The 23,294-nt window shown below is 50.5% G+C and overlaps 1 protein-coding gene across 1 annotated transcript in view; it reads right to left on the bottom strand.

The window, feature by feature from the left end:
• AK7 (adenylate kinase 7) overlaps nucleotides 1-21,230 on the bottom strand; it is a 61,040-nt gene extending 39,810 nt beyond the window's left edge. Inside the window, exons 1-5 of the mRNA XM_075531234.1 lie at nucleotides 21,042-21,230; nucleotides 18,984-19,172; nucleotides 17,299-17,407; nucleotides 10,900-10,994; nucleotides 1,956-2,066 (exon numbers count right to left, since the gene is read on the bottom strand). Of these exons, the coding sequence (XP_075387349.1) occupies nucleotides 1,956-2,066; nucleotides 10,900-10,994; nucleotides 17,299-17,407; nucleotides 18,984-19,172; nucleotides 21,042-21,143 (606 nt within the window). The 5' untranslated portion in view covers nucleotides 21,144-21,230. The remainder of the gene's footprint in view (nucleotides 1-1,955; nucleotides 2,067-10,899; nucleotides 10,995-17,298; nucleotides 17,408-18,983; nucleotides 19,173-21,041) is intronic.
• Between the last annotated feature and the right edge of the window lie 2,064 nt (nucleotides 21,231-23,294).

The raw sequence follows: 23,294 nt of genomic DNA, 5'->3' as shown, positions 1-23,294 counted from the left end.
CAACAAAGCCCACACGGAAGAAGCACACCAGTCTGTGATATCACGAGGTGTCAAAGGGATCAGGTATCAGGCATCATCAGAACAAAAAAAATCATATCATTGTCAATGAGGTGGGGAGTGCAGAGTGGAGACTTAAAGCCCATTTGTAGGCCACTGGAGATCCCCTTGCAGAGGGGTGTAGGGGAGGAGACCAGCCTGTCAAGGTGCGATGTAGCAACGATGAAAAATACAACTTACCTCTAGTTCCTAAATGCTTCTTCCCCCACCCCCCACTATCATGATCCCAATTCTACCTTACAAGTCTGGCTACACCAGAGGATGTACACTGGTACAGATAGGAACCAGAAACACAGGGAATCCAGGGTGGATGATCCCTTCAGGACCAGTGGTGCGAGCAGCGATACTGGGAGGGTGGAGGGAGGATGGGTTGGAATGGGGGAACCGATTACAAGGATCTACATATAGCCTCCTTCCTGGGGAAAAGACAACAGAAAGTGGGTGAAGGGAGACATCAGACAGGGAAAGATATGACAAAATAATAATCTATAAATTATCAAGGGTTCATGAGGGAAGGGGGAGCGGGGAGGGAGGGGAAAAATGAGGAGCTGATGCCAGGGGCTTGGGTGGAGAGCAGATGTTTGGAGAATGATGAGGGCAATGAATGTACAAATGTGCTTTACACAATGGATGTCTGTATGGATTGTGATATACTTGTATGAGCCCCCAATAAAACGATTAAAATGAGAGTGAAGAGCAGTGACTGTGCCCTGAGCTGAGTCAGTGCATGAGGGGGAGACTCGCTGCACAGCCAGTGCACGAGGGGAGACTCGCTGCACAGCCAGCGCACAAGGGGGAGACTCGCTGCACAGCCAGTGCACGAGGGGGAGACTCGCGCACGAGGGGGAGACTCGCTGCACAGCCAGCGCACAAGGGGGAGACTCGCTGCACAGCCAGTGCACGAGGGGGAGACTCGCTGCACAGCCAGCACACCAGGGGAGACTCGCTGCACAGCCAGCGCACTAGGGGGAGACTCGCTGCACAGTCAGAGCATGAGGGGAGACTCGCTGCACAGCCAGCGCACGAGGGGAGACTCGCTGCACAGTCAGCGCACGAGGGGAGACTCGCTGCACAGCCAGCGCACGAGGGGGAGACTCGCTGCACAGTCAGCGCACGAGGGGGAGACTCGCTGCACAGTCAGTGCACGAGGGGGGAGACTCGCTGCACAGCCAGCGCACGAGGGGGAGACTCGCTGCACAGCCAGCGCACGAGGGGGAGACTCGCTACACAGCCAGCGCACGAGGGGAGACTCGCTGCACAGCCAGCGCACGAGGGGGAGACTCGCTGCACAGTCAGTGCACGAGGGGGGAGACTCGCTGCACAGCCAGCCCACAAGGGGGAGACTCGCTGCACAGTCAGTGCACGAGGGGGGAGACTCGCTGCACAGTCAGCGCACGAGGGGGAGACTCGCTGCACAGCCAGCACACGAGGGGGGAGACTCGCTGCACAGTCAGCGCATGAGGGGAGACTCGCTGCACAGCCAGCGAACGAGGGGAGGCTCGCTGCACAGTCAGCGCACGGGGGGAGACTCGCTGCACAGTCAGCGCACGAGGGGGAGACTCGCTGCACAGCCAGCACACGAGGGGGGAGACTCGCTGCACAGTCAGCGCATGAGGGGAGACTCGCTGCACAGCCAGCGAACGAGGGGAGGCTCGCTGCACAGTCAGCGCACGGGGGGAGACTCGCTGCACAGTCAGTGCACTAGGGGGGAGACTCGCTGCACAGCCAGCGCACGAGGGGAGACTCGCTGCACAGTCAGCGCAAGAGGGGAGGCTCGCTGCACAGTCAGTGCACGAGGGGGGACTCGCTGCACAGTCAGCGCAGGAGGGGGAGACTCGCTGCACATCGCCTGAGGAAGAGCGCCTCCTACTGCCACAGTTCTGCTGTTCCAGACTTACGTTTTTTCCCAGCTTGAGGACCATTTTTTCTGCATTTATGTGATCCAGAAAATTTGGATGGTGCTTTCTTCTCCGATAATCCTCTTCCGTGAGCGGGATCTCACTGTCCTCCTGTCAAAGAGAAAAGTCCAGGTGAGGTCTGCCAGTCGGTCTCAGAACTACAGCATCATCAGGGACCACAGATCTTGGCTCCACCAGGTTCCTTTAAGCGCAAAGCTTAGAATGACTGCTGGTTTCAAGAGTGACTCTGTTTTCCTGAAAACTTTTGGGCTCGCCAAACTTTATCACCTAAGCATAACCTAAACAAAAGTGAAAATTTAGCAGCCATCTACCAGGGAAGCAACAAAGCCCACATGGAAGCGGCACACTAACCCGCATGATCAGGAGGTGTCGAAGGGATCAGGTATCAGAAGACCCAAAACAAAATAATAATTTTGATGCAAACAAGGGGTGTCAGAATGGAGACCCAAAGCCCATCTGTAGACAATAGGCCATCCCCTCACAGAAGGGTCACAAGGAAGGAACGAGCCAGTCAGTGTGAAGTATAACACCAAAGAAACACATAACATTCCCCTAGTTCTTTAGTGCTTCCTCCCAGCCCCACCCCATCCCATTGTCTTGACCCCAGTTCTATCTTACAAATCTGGCTAGACTGGAGCACGTACACTGGTACAGATAAGAGCTCTTGACACACAGAATCAGGACAGATGAACCCCTCAGGACCAATAATGAAAGTAGCGACACCATGGGGGTAGGGGTAAGGTGGGGGGTGAGGGGGGAGAAATGGGGTCCCAATCGCTAGAATCGATGTACAACCCCTACCCCCCCCCAGGGGGATAAACAACAGAAACATTAAAGGGAGACAGCGTACAGTGTAAAATATGAAAATTAAAAGTGAAAATTCAGCTCTCTCTTATAATCTCATATAAGCCAGGACACCACTGCAAGTCTGTAAAGCATAAAATAACCCATCTATATTTATTGTTGTCAATATATAGGTAACATTAGCCATTTCTACCACGTTCATATGTACGTTCAATGACATTCACCGTGGTCACCATGCTGTGCAACTGTATCATTAGCGTTTTGTGTCAGTCTGGGTAGATGAGAGAAACAAATTCATAGACAGAGTCATATATGTATAAAAAAGAGGTTTATGTACAAGAGCAATTGAATATTGAGAAAACATCCCAGTCCGGTCCAGATCAAGTCCATAAGTCCGATATTAGCCTTTATGTCTGACACCCATCAATAAATTCCTCTTCAGACTCATGGAACACATGAAATGACTCTGAATGCAGGAAGATCACAGGCCAGTGGGTGGGAAGTCTTGTGGATCCAGTGGTGTTGTAAGCATCTCAGCGCTGGCAGGGGTCTCCACTGGGCTTCTCCCAGGTACGGATGGGGTCTATCAACACTGCCTGGTCTTGGCAAAAGGGACTCCATTTTGAATCCGGTGCTTTCAGCTTGGCTCTCAGAATTCACCTCTCATAGACCTCCCTGTCACTGACCTCCCTCTCACTGATCTCCCCCTCTCCTGCTCAACCTTCAAATTCCTGGAACTGGCTAGTCCTGGAGCCAGAATGTTTTCTGAAGATAAGTACACTCCACTCTACCCGTCCTTGACATATAGATAAGGTTAAAGACCTTCTCCTTTCTGAAGCACCTGTGTGCACAGATCCTCCCCAGCTTGGACCCTTCCCAGCTGTGCCAGCCAGCAGGGGTATAAAAACGCAGCCTAAATTCCCCAAGGCACGGTTTCAATAGCTCAATTCCCTGAGTTGCTGAATCCGCCCGCAAGCCTCCCAATAAAGCCTGCTTCCAAACTTTGCCAATTGGATCTTTGGTTCTGTTTCGCGCCCCAGAATTCCTTACAAACACAGTGCCACGTGTCCAGTCAGTAGAGCGTCTCCAAAGGAGTGAGCCCAGAGAGAGAAGTTTCTCCCGCCTCCAAGGAGGAAAATGCAGGAGTTCCCAAAGTTCTCAGGAGAAGGCTGTGTCCACACAGAGGCCTCATTGGCTATGGCCCTATTGACAGACTAGACTCCACCCCTTCACTCTTAATCCTCTCAAGTCCCAAATTGACACTATATTATGGTAACTACCATACCCATCTTGTGTTTTTTCCCCCATATTTTAATAGTTCTTGTGATAGATGTGGCTTCATTTTCAGTTTAGATGGTGGTTTCCGCCTATGTTCCGCCCTGTCCTTCTGTTAGAAACTCACTGCCATAGAGCTGACGGGTTCGTAGCGACCCTGCAGGAACAAAACTGCCCCTAGGGCTTCCGAGTCTGCGATCAGGTACAAACAGACCTCTTCCTTCTCTTCCCCCGCTGGGTTCCAAGCATGACCTGTGTTCTTCACCACCGCTCCCTGACCACCAGTCAATCACAAGTGAGCGCCCTCCACCTTGGGCTCTGTCTCCAGCTTCAGAGAGAAGGGTTTCATCAGATGAGATGCAATGCCACCTTACCCCACAGGAGGGACAAGTACCCCAGGATACCCCAAGACATCCCTCACATCCCCAGGAGTCCTGTGGAGGCATTCAGCAGAAACAAGGGAGCGAATTCAAGGGATTCACCGGAGAATCCAAGGGAAGTCTTGAGGTCCAGGAGACAGCAGGTTTACGAAAATTCATCCCTACTTAGAGACCCTTGATAGATTGTGATCTAATCGGGAGCCTTTCAACCAATCATATTACATGGATGCAAAGGAAATATCTATCTCTCCCACAGGCAAGTTTGAAGCCTTTCTGGGCGCCCACCACTGACTTGACCAGCATGTACGCAGGGTGGATCCTAGAGGCAACGCAGCACAGGTTGGTGGCCCGCAGGGAGTGTCCTTGGTAACATGTTGGAGAGGTGGAATCGAGGACTTCCGTGGCTGGAGGGAACCAGCAGAGCCGTGTGGAGGAGCTCAGATCAACGCTAAGAGCTGTAAAAGGCTGAGGAGCTCAGATCCATTCTAAGAGCAAGAGAAGGCTGTGTGTGGTCCAGACCCATGCAAGAACACACCAGCCATTTCAACGCTCTGCATGCGCCCCAGCTGCGATTTTATGTTGGTTTTGGCCATGCTGTCCAGGCATTGCCCGTATCTGTCTCCATGTTGTTCCATCCCCTTTAACAGAGCACTGGATCCTGGTGGAAGGTTTCCACTGCAGTGTGAGATCACATCTCTGTTCCTCGGATGCGATGTTTCCCCCAGAGTTATTGCAGGAAGTAGTGGCTGGGGCTTGGACTACAGCATTGCTATAGAGACAGTGAGACCTACATAGACCAACTTAGAATACATCCTGATGGGTAGAAGGGAGAGCGGTTTGAGAAACCGAAGGGTCCAGATGCCATTGGGCACTGGGAACAGCATGGGGCCGAGGGGAAGATGGAATTACCCCAACTCACATCCCCTGCACCCAGATACAAGGTACAGATTGAGCTGCCGTCATCCATCGGTCCAGTGGTCCATGAGGCGGGTTGCCAGATACAGTAGGACACCCAGCTCCGTTTGAATGTCCGACGAACGAATGGCTAACTCTTTAGGCTTAACTGTGATTCATCTATTGCCTGGGACACACATCAGCTAAACAACTGTGTGCTGCCTGAAGCTGAGGTGGACCTGGACTGCTGTGTGATCATTTGGGGTCTGGACACAGGATCCTTGGCTGTGCCTTTAGAATGAATTCAGCGCTTGGCATTGCTGAGGTCTGGCTACATAGCTTGATGGCCAGCGTACCTGCGTCCTCCTCCTGCTGGCCTCCTGCCATGGTAACCCTGTACTCAGCAGCAGATGCCCCTCTGAGACTCAGCTGCTAGGCCTTACTCTCCCTGGCTAGCTGCCCTGTGTGTGTCAGCCCACTCCCCCCTAGGCTCTGCTCCACCCACCGTCCCCGTGGCAACAGCAGACACGGGCACCACCCCACTAGGTGATCTGGTTTGCTGAGCACAGGGCTGTGGTTTTGCTTGGACGTTTCTTTTGTTTGTTCTCCATATTGTCATCTGTATTGATGTGCGTGTATGTGTATGTGTACATATATGTGTATAGGTATCTACCTACAGTCAATAGATTGTTGTTAGGGCCAACGAGCCTGTTGTGGCTCACAGCGACTCACCACCCAGTCCTGCTCTGTCCTCACAACTATTCTTAGCTGGGGTCCATCGCTGCAGCGGCATTGTCAGTCCTTCTTGTCCAGGGTCCTCCTCTTTCTCACTGCCCCCGCCCTCCCAAACCTGATGTCCATCTCCAGTGATGGTCTCTTCCAGGAGCATGTCCAAAGTACATGAGCCGAAGTCCAGCCATCCTTGCTTCGAAGGGGCATCCTTCCGAGGCCGCAACCACAGCAGGATGGGCCGATGGAGAAGCGGTGGGGTAAATACATCTGCTAAGCAAAAGGCCCCCAGCGCTCCTCAGAGAAAGGTGGGGGGTCTGCTGCTGTGCAGGTGGCAGCCTGAAGCCCTGGGGGCCTTCTGCTCCGTCCTGTCGAGGGCCCCCAAGTCGGAATCCATCCAGAGGCACCTCGTGGCACCAGTTCCCACAGCTGCCTTTCTTGGTTGTGGGTTTATGTCTGTGCTATGGATGCTGTGGAGGTGGCAGGCTGTGTTTCCGGCATGTCTTCGTGATTGACAAGGGACATGATGAAAGGTGAGGCCACCTCCTTTCCTTAGGACATGGGGAGACTGTCGTCTTGGCACAAGCTGTCAGACGCTTTGCAACCTGCTTCACCACCAGTGTGGGTCACCTGCCGGACTCCTGTGGGCTGTTGGATGCGGCCACCGGAGACAATGGTCCGTCCTGGGCTGGATGATTTGACTGAGTCTTGAGTCCCTCTAGTCACCCTCCAACTAACACCTATATAAAAGTAAGCACACAGCTACATTGAAAACAACAAAAATAAACCAGCAACAAAGCCCTATGCCTTCAGATGCCCCTGCTTATCAAAACTCCTATCGATTATCATCTTCTATTAAAGGCGCCTTTTGTACAGTTTACAAGGTTCTCTGGTGATGCAATGGGCTCGGTGTTGAGTTGCTAACTGAAAGGCCAGAGGTTTGAGCCCTCTATCTGCTAGGAGGGAGGAAGATGAGGCAGGTTGAGTCTACAGAGACTTACAACCTCAGGAACTCCACGGAGGTCTTCAGTTCGTCCTGTAGGGTCACCATGAGTCAGAAGCAGCTCGATGGCAGTGGGTTTGGGGTTGTTTATACCGTTTTGCATCTGTGGGAGGCTTTTAGCTGCAGTTAACAGGAAGTCAGACTCAGGAAGGGCTAAACACTAAGGAAATCCATTTAACTCCCATAGGGAATGTTTCATGGTTGGTGGGCTCCAGGCCACGTGTGAGGGACTTCTAGCTACCCTTCTCTGATGAGTGGCTTGTAGCATGACTGTCACTGGTAGCAAGTCACCTCCGGACAGGACATCTCCAGACTGGGCTCTTTCCCAGGCAGGATCCGCTGTGCTTCCGTGTTCGATGGCCCAGGAAGCCACTCTGGAAGGTGACTGAGCCACACATAAGAAGGAACTTGGGCTTCCAATTGCACTGGGGAGGAAAATCATTCACCCATCAAGAACACCCGTGTTAGCTTTACTGCAAACCAGAAACCACCCCTTAGTGCGTGTGCACTTTGGCATTTGCTGGTTACACACTTGCATCCCAGGGAAATAGGGTCATCAAGACTGGTTTCAGCAGTCTCCCCTGGAACTGGAGGTGGCCTCTCTCCCCTGATTCTCATGGACCATCGTGGGAATGCCTGCCCTAACCAGAGTTCTGCCGGCAAGGGAAGTAAGGGAACCAGCAGTGTGGGGGGCAGGCTGATGGAAACCTCATGGGGTACACCAGTGAACTTTCCAAGAGAAGGGCTGGCCTTCCTGGTCCTGAGACAAACATACGTGCCAGTTGTCGCATTAAATGTAGCCACCTCTAGTTCCACTCGGAAGTCACAGATTAAGTGCTTCCAGCAGGCAATTGTTTTCTATCTTAAGACCTCTGCAATGAGAATGCACCATTCCACTAGGGTCTGCTTGGGATTAGAACCAGCCAAGAAGATTGGTGTTGTCTGAGCACACAGTTGGTACTGTCGCCACTTCAGGCTGAGTGGTGTGCACAGCTGGAAGGACACATGCTGAGTGAATTGCTCTTGAAGGGGTCCTTAGCAAGAAGTCAGCACTGCCCGGCAAAGGCATTGCCGGCATACAGCCAGCACAGGAAATGGGGCCCTGGTGCACCCTGCCATGTGGACGTGTGCTGAGTGAAGTCAGTCACTCCCAGAGGACAAATATTGGATGACCCCGCTTGTCACTCTGGCGTGACGAGAGCAAGCGAATGTAGAGATCAAAGTTTCATGGGGTTGTCAGGCATGGGGAGGGGCATGTGGGGGCCTAGGTTGACAGTGATGGAGAACTGGAGTGGCTGAGGGTAGGGTTCATAGCCAGCTAATGGCATTGCTACCAATAAGCTGTTCACCTGTAAACTGTTGACATATTTCTAACAAGTGTATTTATATGTATCATGTAGTTATATATACATTATATAGGTATGTATATTATAGAGGTATGCACAAGTATCAAATAGGTATATATACTATACAGACATATATAATACAGTGTTATATGTATAACAATGACAACAAAGGAATTGCTGCTAAGGCTGTTTCTGCACAACTGAATACCTCCCAGGATTTGGCCCCTGGGGTTGGAAGCTTCGACGGACTCTCACTCTCCCACTGCCACAGAGTCGATGCCGGCTCCTAGCGACCCGTGCAGGTTTCCAGGACAGTAACTGTGTGCGGAAGTAGAAGAAAGGTTCTGTTTCCGTAAAGATTTAAATTCTCAGAAACCCAAGGGAGCAATTCTACCCTGTCCGACTAGGTCACCACAGCGTTAGAATCGATTCGATGGCAGTGAGTTTTCATTTGTTTGGACCTTAAGGGTTAGGTATGAGCAAGGCTCAAAGCTTTGCAAGTAAAGCAACCTCGTGGAGCACAGGTGGGGCAGGTGTTGGAAACGTTCAAAGACATGGGAATAGAACAGCAAATATATGAGTGGATTTGATATTAGTCAAGAAAATAAGCAATACTGGAAGGATGACTCTCAGCCATTACTGTCTTACAAAGTCACAACCATGGGATTCAGAGGAAAAAATGCCTACAAACAAATGCGACAACCCAGGGGTCACACGGGGCGACTGTGTGGGAAAAGAATGCAGGTGCGACTCAGAGAAGCTGGGCTCTGAAGAGAAAGACGTGTGGTGAACACCATAAGTGATGGTTGTTGGTTATCTCCCCCTTGGAATGAATGCACAAAAACGTGTACAATAAAAATACAGGAGTAGACAATTCTCAGAGGGCACTCTTTAAAGTCTAAAAGAAAATAAATTGAAAGTCTAAGTAATAAGAAAGCACACTACCACCGAGTCAATTCTGACTCCCAGCAACACTATAGGTCAGGGAAGAACTGTCCCTGTGGGTTTCCAGACTGAACCTCTTCAAGGGAGTAGAAAACCTCATCTCTCTCCCACAGAGCAGCTGGTGATTTTGAACTACCAACTTTCGGCTTGCAGCCCAACAAGTAAACCCTGCACCACTAGGCTCACAAGATCAGCGATCTGAAACCACCAGGGCAGTTCTACTTTGCTCTATAGGGCCACTGTGAGCCCAGTCAGTGAACTCTGTGGACTTCCTATGCTATCTTTGAGGATAAGGCTGAGGACTGTACAGATAAATACCTCACTATAGAAATCTCCTTCTTCATTGCTTTCTAAAGCAGTGTGTAGACACCTACATTTTTAATCAGGATAAATGAACATTCCATGTATTTTAGTCTAAAAAGTGTTCCTACATATGTACCTTTTCCTTTTCTCGATGATATTTAAACTCTATACATCGCTGGCTAGATTAATGATATTGTTATTAGAGTGACCAAATATCCCAGGGAGGTTACTGATGTTATTTCTCAAGAGGCTGATAATGCTGCCTCTGACGTGGACCAGAATATTGATAAACCTGAGGTGTAGGGATGGAATTTGAGCTTTCACCTCATTGTAAGCCTTAATTTAAGAACAATTCGTTCTTACGCTGTGACCCTGCAAATCCTTGCCCTCATAACATGATCACTAGTGATACAGATGCTATGACAAAGCGGTGAAGTCAGATGGTGACCGGCTATTAGAAAGAATAGAGTCTGGGATCGTAAAATAAGTAGTCATCTAAGTGAGGTTCCAGCTAAATCCTCATGGAAGAAGTACACCAGCCTGTGTGATCCAAGGATTAGTGATAATAAAATCCACGATCAGAGAAGGGATTTGTATCAGAGTTTAAATTTGAGCCCCTGATTTACAGAAAGCTGTAGATGACAACGAAAGCCCAAAACCCATTTTCAGGGTTCCCCCCTCATGGATTAAGTCTCCATTGGATTCCCTCAAGTCATTGAGCAGGGAGGGATATGAATAGTCTTGCCCTTAGGGTGCATTGTAAAGTGGATTACCTCCACCCACTTGGCCAGCCCAGGGAGGAGTAATCCTTTAGGAGCTCACCTGGGTGTGCCCTGAATGGGGATCACTGGCCCTGAGTGCCTCAAGGAAGCCTGGGGACAATCTCAGAAGCTGCTCTGTCTAACATGAAGTATGTGTCCCTGCATGTCCCCGATCCGGAGTCCCTGCCAGTAACTATGATGTTTTGATTTGCTGCCAACCACATTTTTATGACACTTTTCTTTGACCTCCTGTGTCCTTTTAAAAATTCTATATCCCAGCCACCCCCAGAACCCCATATTATGACCTCCAGCAAGTGATCTCCCTCCTCTGGGTGATACGCCTCGGTCGCTGTCTTGTTTAAGACTTCATAAAGGAACGTTCTCTCTAACAAAGAAACAGAGAAAAGAAACCTCCTCCTACACACGGACTTCAGGGCACGGAGGGGGAACACTCCACCAGGGGGAACCAGATGCACTACTTACGGGGTCCAGGGGCTTGGACCGTGCCCAGGTCATCACCGTGGACAGTAAGATGAACACCTTCCGTCTTTCAAAATGGCCGACTTCCTCACTCAGGGCTGCGGGACCACAAGGCAGAAAGGTTATCTGAGCGTCCCCAGTGCTTGTCCTTGAAACCGGGGGCTATTAGTTATCAGCAGGGCTGAGTCCACTCCCTCTTCCCAGAGGAACTGATTCTGTGGTGGCTGGCCTTGGAGGCCTCACTCATCTTGTTCCTGTGACCTCTCTGACCTCTGACCACATCATAGCATGGCTCCGAGCTTAGTCCATCCCTGTGTCCTGTCACATGCCTCTCAGGCTTTCACACTCGTCGGGGCTAGTGGTAGACATCACGGTCGTTTTATGGTGTTAGTACCATCTAGTAAGGAGCCCTGGTGGCCACAAACAGTTAAGCACTGGCCGTGGATGGAAAGGTCAGCAGTTCCAACCTGCCCAGGCCCCCGAGGGAGAAGACCTGGGGCTCTGTTGGCCTATATTTTACCTAATGTTGAAAAGTGCCACTTATGTTTAATTGTGTTCTTCGGCCTTTCTGCTCAGCAGGTCTCCGTTAGCCTCTTTCGTGGCACATGGCGTCCTCAGAGACTCCCTAACTAACTGGGCTATGCTTTCAGACTGAGGCTATTTATAGCTCACTGCCAAGGACTCAGTTCAGACTCAGCGACCCTGAAGGACAGAGCAGGACCACCCCTGTGGGTTTCTAAGGCTGCAGCCCTTTATGGGAGCAGGCAGCACTGTCTCGCTCCTGTGGGGCAGCTGGTGGTTTTCAACGGCTGACCTTGTGGCTAGCAGCCCAACGCATAGCCCACTAGGCCACCTGGGCCGCTATGACATTTATAGTGGACCTAAAATGGCCTGGGGCTCACACACTTCTCAACGTGCGCCTTGTTCATGGAGGCAGACACTTTGTCTCTTTTCTTTCTCGTCATTTACTCTTCTGGGTGTCACTTCAGGAGCCAGTGGTGGAGGGGCTGCACGTTGGGTGGCGATCCCCAAGGTTGGCAGCTCGAAACCACCAGCAGCTCAGCAGGAGAAAGATGGGCTTTCTACTCCTGTAAACAGTTACAGTCTTGGAAAGCCACAGGAGGGCACCATGAGTCCACACTGACTCGACGGCAGTGATCACTTGCCTCTCCTTTCTGGCATCGGAGAAAGGCAAGGGAGAAAAATCCTTTAAAAACATCATCAAACAAACCAATATTAATATATATCGAGGGTTCAGGAGGGTGGCAGGGGGAGGGAGGGGATAGGGGAGCTGACATCAGGGAGTTCAAGAAAAGGAAATGTTTTGACAAGAATGAAGGCAGCACTGTACAATTATGCTGGATCTGTAGGAGCTCCTAATAAAATGTTTTTATGTAAAATGTCATCAAACACTGTTAAAATAGTGCATGCCCAGCATGAAAAACCAAACTCCTCCCCTGCCTTCTCCCCAGTCCCACAAGCCCCGGTGCCCAGGGCGACTCCTGGTCACAGACTGTCTTGCAGAAACAAACACTCGCCCTCTGCGTGCCAGGAGAGGAGTGTCCTTGGTCAAACCTACGCCCTGGCTCACAGCAGCCCTGCCGGAGAGAGGCAAATGGCCTTGTAAGGTTTCCAAGACAGTCAATCTTTACAGAAGCAGACGGACACTTTTCTCCTGCCGCGCACGGGGACGTAAGCTGTTGGTTAGCAGCCAAGGACCTCCTCGCTGCCCCATCAGGTCCCCTTCCATCAGGGTGGCAGCCAAGAGCCTCGGGGGCAGTTCCACGGTGCCACACGGAGTGGCTCTGAGTCAGAATGGACTCCAGGACGGCCGACTGCATCGGAAGGAAGCAGGCAAGAGCAGGATCCAGAGCACTGGGTCACCAGTTCCTGAGGGGAAATGACGGCAAGTCCGAGTTTCACCAGCGAGCAGGAAGAGACAGGCCCGCTTGAAGGCTGGGGAGGCGCTGATATGGACGGTGTCACTGGCCTATGTGGCCCATGGGCCAGACATGTCCCACCCCTGTTGAGACCCAGGGCTTTGCAGCTCATGGTGCTTTTCCTTCTTTCATCATTCTAATGCATCGTTTTATTGGGGGCTCTTACAGCTCTTACAACAATACATCCATCCATTGTGTCAAGCACGTTTGTACCTAGGTTGCCACCATCCTTTTCAAAACATTTTCTTTCTACTCGAGCCCTTGGTATCAGCTCCTCTTTTTTCCCTCCCTCCCCCCTCCCACCCTCATGAACCCTTGATAAATTATACATGATTATTGTTTTCATATCTTGTACTGTCTGCTGTCTCCCTGCCCTCATGTTTCTGTTGTTCGTCCCTTGGGGGGTGGTTACACGTCGGTGGTTTTCCAGTACATTTCTTCCCATCACAGCTTCCTCCACAAGCCTTCCCTGACCTGTGCTGGAACTGAGTCAAATCCTTTCCACTGGGAAAAACCCTTCCTTTCTGAAGTCACGTCTCTGGGTGCCCCTGCAGCCTCCCGTCACCTGGTGTTCAGTTCCCCAGTGTGTGCTCAGGGCTGTTGAGGGAAGGGGCAGCTTTCTGTCTCTGTGGCCCCTGTCCCTCCACTGCAGCCTGGGCAAGTGTGGCCGTCAAGGCTTCCTTTCTTTCTTAAATGTACTTGTGTTCAATGTATAAGACAGGGGAAGTCCCCTTCTCTTTTCAGTCCATACTCCCATGGACTTTTTGGAGCCCCTCAGAACATGTGAACATGGGGCCACCATGTCAACAACAGTCTCCACGCACTTCCGTGGCGTGCCTTCTGTCACCCGGTTCAGCAGTCACCACTCCTCTGACTTCCAGATGCTTCCTCTGCCCTCCACAGCAGCTCAGGGTCCTGAGGGTTCCTTCCTGTTGATGATTAAAAACTGCAGACAGACCGTTCCCCAGCCATGTCCACGAGCACAGGTTTCGTGTCTTGGTGAGTCTCAGGCTTAATTTTACATGGCCTTGCTGTACCCACGAAACCATCAGAGAAGCTGGATGTGGCAGTTACATAATCTGTCCATTTGAGAAGGGGTGGAGCCTAGCCTGTCAATCAGGTCCTAGCCAATGAGGCCTCTGTGTGGGCATGGCCTTCTCCAGAGGATTCTGGGAACTCCTGTCTTCCTCCCTGGAGGCAGGACACACATGCTTGCTGTGAAGCATTCCTGTTGACAAGCCAGATGGAGCTACACTGATGGAGCCAGAGTCCTGGAGCTGGAGGAACCATGTGGAGACCCATGCCAACGCTGAGATGCTTCCACCACTATTGGATCTACAAGACTTTCCACCCACTGGCCTGTGATCTTCCTGCATTCGGCATTATTACATGTGCTTCGTGAGTCTGAAGAGGAATTTACAGATTGGTATCAGACATATGGACTAATATCAGCCTAAGGGCTAATATTGGTCTTATGGATTTGATCTGGACTGAGTTGGGATATTTTCTTAATATACAATTGCTCTTTTCTATAAAGCTCATTCTCACATACATTGAGTGTCTATTTGTTTCTCTAGTCGACCTGTACTGACATACTGAATTATATGACAAAGAATATGGCATCAGCCATCACAAGGTTGGATATATAGCCCACCCCCAGGGGGATGGAAAACAGAAATGTGGGTGAAGGGAGACAATGGACAGTGTAAGACACGAAATAACAACAATAATATATAATTGATCAAGGATTCACGAGAGTGAGAGGGCTGGGGAGGGAGGGGTAAAAAAGAGGAGCTGATACCAATGGTTCAAAGAGAAAGAAAATGTTTTGGAAATGTTGATGGCAACATATGTACAAGTGTGCTTGATACAACTGAACGATGGATTGTCATAAGATTTATAAGAACCTTCCAATAAAATGATTTTGAAAAAGAGAAAAGAATCTGGTATCAGGGTTGGAGGAAGGTTTACTAGCAACCTCTGGTCTGCAGATGACACAACCTCGCTTGCAGAACGTGAGGAGGACTCGAAGCTCATGCTGATGAAGGTCAAGGATTGCAGCCTTCAGTCTGAATGACACCTCAGTGTCCAGAAGACCCAGACCCTAACCACCGGGCCAGTGGATCACACCATGATGAAGGGAGAAAAGGTGGACATTGTCAAGGACTGTGTCTTACAGTCAATGCTCCTGGAAGCAGCAGTCAGGAGACCAAAAGACATGTTGCATTGGGTCAATCTGCTGCACAGACCTCTTTAGAGGATTGAGAAGCAAGGGTGTTACTTTGAGGACCAAGGTGAGCCGGACCCCATCCAAGGTAGTTTCAATGGCCTCCTGTGCATGTGAAAGTTGGAGCTTGAATGAGGAAGACTGAAGCAAAATAGATGCATTTGAATTATGGTGCTGGTGGAGAACACTGAAAGTACCACAGACTGCTAAAAGGACAAATTGATCTGTCTTAGAAGAAGTGCAGCCAGAGTGCTCCTTAGAGCAGCGGTTCTCAACCTGTGGGGTCGAACGACCCTTTCACAGGGGTTGCCCAATTCATAACACTAGCAGATTTATAATTAGGAAGTAGCAATGAAAATAATTTTATGGTTGGGGGGCCACCACCACATGAGGAACTGTATTAAAGGGCATGGCATTAGGAGGGTTGAGAACCACTGCCTTAGAAGCAAGAATGGCGAGACTTCATCTCACATGCTTGGAACTTGTTGTCAGGAGAGACCAGTCCCTGGAGAAGGACATTGTGCTGGGTAAAGCAGAGGGGCAGTGAGAGAGAGGAAGGTCCTCAAGGAGATGGCCTGACCCGGTGGCTGCAACAGCGGGCTCAATCATTTGTGATGATGGCGCTGGTCCAAGTGGTGTTTTGTTCTATTGTACACAGGGTCATTATGAGTCAGAACTGACTAACAACAATTCACCCATACAAAAAGCCCTGGTGTCATGATGGTTATGTGTTGGGCTGCTAACTGCAAGGTCAGCAGTTCGAAACCACCAGTGACCCTGCAGGAGAAAGATGAAGCTTTCTACTCTCCTGAAGAGTGACAATCTCAGAAACCCACAGGGGCAGGTCTACCCTGCCTTATCAGGTCACTATTCGTCAGAACTGACCCGAGCCCAGTAAGTTTGAACGGATCTACACAAGAGGATGAAATGCAAACAGGCAACACAACCACAGTGGGAAGTGGCCTGGCACATCCACACACAACGGGACATGGAAATACCATGTGGCCGAGCCACCCCGCCCATCCACGTGGGCCCTCAGAAATAAGGAACAAACCAGGAACCCATTGCTCACACCCATGCTTATCAGCACTGCTCACACTTGCTGGAAGACGGAAAGCACCTAATTGCCCACCAGTGGAAGAGTGGGTGGACAAACCACGGATATTGTGCATCCCTGAAGAATCACCAGGAGGTGGAACCTACTGGACACGGCACCTACCCACATCCACAAAGAAGACTGACAGGGCCTCTGCCCCAGACCCCGTGACGTGGGCCAATATGCGGTGCGCAGCAGTCAGTCCCAGAAACCACTGTCTGAGACCACTGCTGTCGGAGAAAGAAAGTCAAGAAAAACGGGTTTCACACCAAAATAAGTGGACTTGGATGGTGATAGAGAAGCCAGGGGGAGGAGGAGAAAGAAAACAAATAAATACAATTTATTTTTTAAAAGGAAAAATGTACATTGATAGTAACATACATGGATAGACACATAGAATCATACCAAACACATACACACAGACACAGAAACTACTCATTGCCATCGAGTCGATGCTGACCCCTAGCGATCCTATAGGACAGGGTAGAACTGCCCCCTGTGGGTTTCTAAGACTGTAACCCTTTAAGGGAGTAGAAAGCTCCATCTTTCTCCGATGAGCGGCTGGTGGTTTCAAACTGCAGACCTTGCAGCTGGCAGCCCGAGACGTAAGCACGATGCCACCAGGCTACTAGATAGATACCAGGGAGCAGACAACTGAAAGGAAGTTAACATTGGTAAAGAAAACTAACACGTCATTTATTCCACAGACTGCACCTTGGGTCAGGGGAGAGGGAGGAGGGTTGGCGGTAAAGTAGAAGGGGAAGTCAGGGTGGGGGACTGGGAGGAGAAAGAATGCAACAGGAATGCTCCTTCCCGGGGTAGGATACTTTGGGCAGCGGGGTGGGGTACTTTGGGCACACTGGTCACTAGGAGAGACCAGTGGCTATAAAAGGGCCTTATGGGGGCAAAGTGAGGATGAATGACCGTGAGGGTGGCCCTCCACGAGATGTACAGGCACAGGGGCCACCACGGTGGCGGCAGCAGGACAAGGCTCATGGGGACAGTACCCAGCCTGGCCACGTCCTGCTGTCCTTGAGGGGCCTGCAATCAGAGAGGGCACTTGGGCGTCCAGTGGGCATCATAGACCCAGTGGTTGCCAGGCGACTCATGAGGCAAGCCCGCTGCCCAGAACTACTGACCAGACACGGCCCAGACAGCCTCTTCCACCTGCCGGGGCTGCTCCGTGATGTTGTACACGATGACCTCGCACTCCAGCAGGCGCATGAGGAGATCTTCTCGAGAGGGCGCCTGCAAGAGAAGACGGACGGACAGGACTCTGTGGCAGGAGGGCCCCAGGAAGCCCGGGTGCTCAGGCTGAGGCACAATGCCCACAGGATGGCCCCAATGGAGCCCGGCGTAAGGCACCTTCTGTGAGCAGTTTTCAAGATGAAAACAGGTAGAGTCCTTACAGGGCACACTGGTTACATGCTGGCCTGCTAACCGCAAGGACACTGGTTCAAACCCACCAGCTGCTTTGCAGGACAAAGAGGAGGCTTTCTGCTCTTGTAAAGAGTGACCATCTCAGAAACCCACAGCGGCATGTCCACCCTGCCCTATGGTCCCTGTAAGTCAGAATTGACTCAAGGGGAATGAGTTTGGCTTGACCTGGGGGGAACGGGAGCCTGGAGCAGATGATTTAATGCATGCGTCATCATCTTGGGACAATTTCTGCCTGTGAGTCAAACAAATCCAGCTCAGTGGAACTACAAACATCGAGAGGACCAACTTCCAGCCGATGGCTGAGCAGCTGTTAGGGGACTCACTCCGCATGCTGGGGAGTGTGCCACCAGGATTGCTTCAGAAACCCCCCCAATGGAAGGGGCCCGTGGGTTCTCATTGGTGGTGGGGGGTGAAGCATATTGCAGTTGGCAGTGAGGAACATTTCTTTTTTTTATCATCATGTTAGAAAATTCTGTATTATTTTTGAAACCATGAAAACCTAAATATGTATTCTATTCATTTTATTAAAAACAAATAGGCATTGCTATTAATAATTAGAGGAAATATTATATAAAATGTACAAAACTTGTATGTTACACAAAACCAGTACATATTTGGACTATGATTTTTTAAATCTATATTATAATAGGCATTGTTATTAAGACTCTCCATTAGCCCTCAAATTGACTTTTACATCTTTTTTTCTTTTCCTTTTAATTGTTTTATTAGGGGCTCATACAACTCTTTTTTTTGTCTTTAATATTTATTTATATTGACTACCTCTATTATTTTATTTATTTATTTTTAATTTTAACATTTCTTAAAACACATCCCCTCAAAAAACAAAAAACAACCACTGCCCTGAGATGGGTCTGACTCCTTATGTCAGTAGACAGCCTCTTTCACCCAGGAAGCGGCTGTTGGATTTGAACCTCTGGCTTTTGGGTCACCAGCCCCATGCTACCCTGGCAGCGCCACCTGGGCAAACAGAGAAGGTATTTATGGTGAGAAATGAAATTTTCTCACATTAGGCAAAAAGGAGTCCTGGCCAGCTGCCTGGAGGAGGTGGCATGCACTCTGAGTGATATGTGTCCTAGCCTCTAAATGTGGGGTCTGACAGGAGGGTCCAGAGAGCAGCTGGCAGGAGGATACCGCCCCCTCAGACCTCTCTTGGTGCCCTGGGGGAGCAAGGCCTATAGATTTTGTGTAGTCCCTGCCAATGCTTCTCAAGAAGAAAGCAGTACAGCCAGCAGTATGGCCAGGAGGTGCCCTGGCTCTGTGCCCACAGGGTTTGCAAATGCTGCTTCTTGAAGTAGCTCGCCAGGCCTTTCTTCCGAGGTCCCGCTCCTCATGTGCCCAGGACCCTGCCCTTTCCCGGACTCACGGAGTAGGTCTCCACCGCAAACTCGGGCTGGCGGCTCTCAGGCTTAGCCAGTGTGCCCACAACCTGGAAGGTGCCTTCCTTGAGTTTGGCCGACGAAGCTTCCGGGACCGCTGACTTGTTCTCCTCGTCATCCTCCTCCTCCTCAGTGATTTCTTCTAGTGAAGCCCCGACAACACAGTTGGATAGAAACTGCAGGAAACAGAAAGCCTCCAAATGCTAAGGAGCCAGAGCTGGAGGTGTGGTCAGTCCTGACCCCTGTGCCCCTGCTGAGAGTCTATGCTGTGTGGACCAGAACCGTGTTAGTATCGCTTCCTGCCTGTGAGCCGATGCCGACTCTCGGTGACCCTACAACATGGGGTGGGGCAGCCCCCGTGAGCTTCTGAGAATGGAACTCCTGATGGGAGTAGAAAGACGCCTCTCTGTCCCATGGGTCGACTGGTAGTTTCAAACTGCCAACCTTGCCGATCGCAGCCCAACTATTAACATGACACCACCAGGACTCCTATCGCTTTCCAAAGAGTCTTAAATTTGACATACTTTCTTTTTTCCCCATATTTCTGTAGAGACAAAAAATATGTATTTTTTCCTCACAAACTATCTCCTGATCTCTTTCTGTTTGTGTTTCCTTGCTTCATCTCCTCAAGGAGCCCTTGAGCTGACTGCTAGCTACAAGGTCAGAAGTTCAAAACCACCAGCAGCTCCCTGGGAGAAAGACAAGGCTTTCTACTCCCATAAAGAGTTACAGCCTCACAAACCCACAGGGGACAGCTCTACCCTGTCCAACTCAATGGCAGTAAGTTTGCTTTTGTTTTGCTTTTAGTTTTTGTAAGCGGTGATACTAACTATGCAATCCCTCCTGACAGAGCTGAAAGTGCTGGGGGCTAGCTATACTCCTCCCATATTACACACACATGTATCACACACACAATATAGACCCATCAGTGAAAACTCTCAAAAGCTTACTGCCATTTACTCTATTCAGACTTGCAGGGATCTTACAGTGGTGAAGTGGTTAAAAACTTCTGCCCCTCGGGAGAAAGACGGGTTTTCCATTCGGTAAGGAGCTACAGTCTTGGAAACCCACAGGGGCAGTTCTACCCTGTCCTGTAGGGTCGCTGTGAAGAATCCGTGAAAAGCAATGTAAGACCCACAACGTTAAGCATGTTTCAATGGCTGCTTAACAGAGCGTGTTTAGATGTTGCGGGAAACGTGATTAGACCCAGGTTAATTGTTTCAATGTTTACTTTGTAGAGCATCACGCTAATGTTTATAACTAGGATGATATTGACCATTTCTAGAGACATAACTTAAAGCATGTGTTAAATCCCCCATTAAAGACACTAAGAAAATATTGAACTTCAAGTATGGAGAACCTGGGGGAGGGGTGGCGTGGTTTGCTTATTCATTGACTGTTTTCTCTCCAGAGAGCCAAGTCCTTCAGACACACATATCACATATAATATGCATACAAATCACATACATTAGACACATGTGTCATACATATTATACACACACCATATGAAGATGTTGATTATGTAGTATCTATTATATAGTTGTGAACTGCATGTAAAATATGATAAGTTTACATATAAATCGAGTAGTCTTTTTTCTTTCTTTTTTTTGAGTAGTCCACTATCTGCTCATCGGGAGAAAGAAGAGGTGTTCTGGTCTCAGAAATCCAGAGACAGCTCTTCCCTGTCCTAGAGAGTCTCTATGAGTTTGCACTGACTGGTGGCAGTAAGTTTGTTTGGGGTGTTTGGTACTTTCCCTGGCGCCTTTAGATGAATTCGACCCTCCAGCCTTCGGTGACTGCCCACCTACGGAACCCTGAAACCATTTGCTGGAGGATTAGTGACGCGAAGGCGCTTCCCCTCCCAGCCTCAGTTTCCCCCAGGAAATAGGGCAGGGATGAACCCTTGCGACATCCAAACCCCGAGCGTGCAAGGGCGCGTTGGTGCATCCAAGCGTGAACGGGGACTCGCCAGAGGACGCCGGGTCCCTCAGGTGACGAAGTCCCGGGCTGGCCAGGCGGCCAGAGGCTGCGAGCTGCCCGCTCACCTTGCCGATGTTCCCACTGCTGTATGTGTCCAGCTGGTTCACAAACACCCTCTGGACACGGATCACTTTCTCGGCCGGGGCCGGACTCTCTTCCTCAGCCATGGTGGGAGTCGCGCTGGTTGCTAGGGCGAAAGCGTCCCCTCCGTTGCCAGGGATGTAGGAGCCTGGACGGGGCGTTCCTGGGGCGGGGCTAGATCGCCGGATGGGGCGTGGCTAGGAAGCTGGGCGGAACCTCCGCTGGCAAGCCGTGATGGTGGGCAGGGAGTTTCCGGGGCGGGGCGATTCAGAGCTGGGCGTTCCCGGGGCGGGGCTAGAGCTCAGGATAGGTGCGCATGTGCAGTGGTGTACCGGGGCGGGGTTAGAATGCAGGATGCACCTGCCAAGCTGTGTGGTTCAAACTACCGTTACTGAAATGAGACCGGGAAGTCGGCAGGGGCGTTACCAGCGTGAGGCTACTGAGCTGGGCGGGGCTTGGGAGCTGGCTGGGCCTGTCCCCCTCCAGCACACCTGGGGCCCGTAGGTGGCCTCGTCATGCGTCCTCTGATCCGCCCTCACGCTGGTCCTTGGTACTAGCCACGTGGGCCCATGCCGTCTGGGCTTTACATCTCTGTTGGGAAACCGCGTTGCCGTGCCAGGTCCCCGGCGTCATCTTTTATGTGCCGCGTTCTGCTTCATCGAGTCCGTCTTGGAAGAGTACTTGCACAGCACACGGATTGAGACGAGATGGACTGACCCAGTGGCTGTATCGACATGCCCCAACGCGGCAGCACAGGCTGTGGATGGCTCAGGAGCGCCGTTTCCTTCTGTTGTGCAGTCACTGTGAGTTGGAGCTGACTGAAAGGCACCTAACCACATGGATGATCTTGAACTTTTCTGTGTTTCAAATATTATTTTGCACAATGTTTATATTTACATATGCAATAACTTTAGAAGTTTCTTTTAAATACTGGTGTCTCAGGTAGTGGAGGTGGCTCAGATCTTTGGGCAGCTTGGAGCCCTTGCCTGGCTGTGGTTTTCCAGGCAATGCGGCTCGAGCTCCCAACCCTGCAGTTTTTTGTGGGAGCTGCAGGCCCATGCTTTAGCCTTCATGAAGCTGCCACAGGAGCCTGGTGATGCAGAGGGTTAAGCAGTGGGGTGCTAAGAGAAGGGTTGGCGTTTTGAACACACCAGCTTTCCAATGGTGAAAGATGTAACAGTGATTCCATAGACTCAGAAACTTATGGAGTTCTTCCTTCAATTTGGAATTTGAGAGGATTAAGAGTGAGGGGTGCTTCTACCACCACTGGATCTAGACTTTGCACCCACTGGCCTGTGATCTTCCTTCATTTGGTGTCATTGCACGGTGCTTCATGCGTCTGAAGAGGGCTTTATAGATTGTATTGGACATATGGGCCAATATCGGACTGATGGACTTGATCTGGACTGGACTGTTTCCTCAATATTCAATTGCTCTTGTATATAAAGCTCTTTCTTACACACTAGTGTCTGTGAATTTGTTTCTCTAGTCCACTCAGACTGACACACTGTCCTGTAAGGTCAGGGTCGACTCCAGGGCAGCAGGGTTTTGTTGGAGGCTATAAAACCTGTTACAAGTGGATTGGGGCTGGCAGTGACCCTACCAAACTCACTGCCATCAAGCCAATGGACTCATAGCCCAACCCAATTGCATTTCCACTTATCTCACATGCATTCGAAGACAGGATTATCAATAATGAGGACATTGCACAATTGATGCCTTTGAATTACAGTGTCGGCAAAGAACACTGGAAGTACCGGGTACTCCCAGAAGAGATCTGTCTTAGAAGGCAGAGAACAGGGAGATTATGTGCCACATACTTTGTACGTGTCATTAGGAGGGGCCAATCCCTAAAGGCCACCACACTTGGTAAAGGAGGTCAGTTCCAGGAGGTGGAGTGACACAGTGCCTTTAACAATGGGCACCATATAGCACTTGTGAGGGTGGCACACGGCCAGGCGGTGTTTTGTTCAGTTCTTCAAGGGCCACTGTGAGTTGAAGCCACCTAACAACACATGGTGACTTAACATCAGGGGTCCACATTCCTTAGAACACTGGACCAGCCAGATCAAAGGGCAGCGCTTGGTCTGGGAGTAAGCTCAGAAGTCAGGAAAGGCAGGGAGACGAGGAAGGACCCAGGACATGGGAGGAGTTGGCTGCCATCAAGGTCAAGAACACGTATTAACTATTGAGTGGAAAATTGCACTGCAAGCTTCGTATGCAGCACGCACGCGCAC

This window comes from Tenrec ecaudatus, chromosome 14 (genome assembly GCF_050624435.1).
Source record: "Tenrec ecaudatus isolate mTenEca1 chromosome 14, mTenEca1.hap1, whole genome shotgun sequence".
NCBI classification, from domain to species: Eukaryota; Metazoa; Chordata; class Mammalia; order Afrosoricida; family Tenrecidae; genus Tenrec; species Tenrec ecaudatus.
The sequence above is the reverse complement of the archived record's forward strand: the minus strand, read 5'-3'. Positions and strand labels throughout refer to the sequence as shown.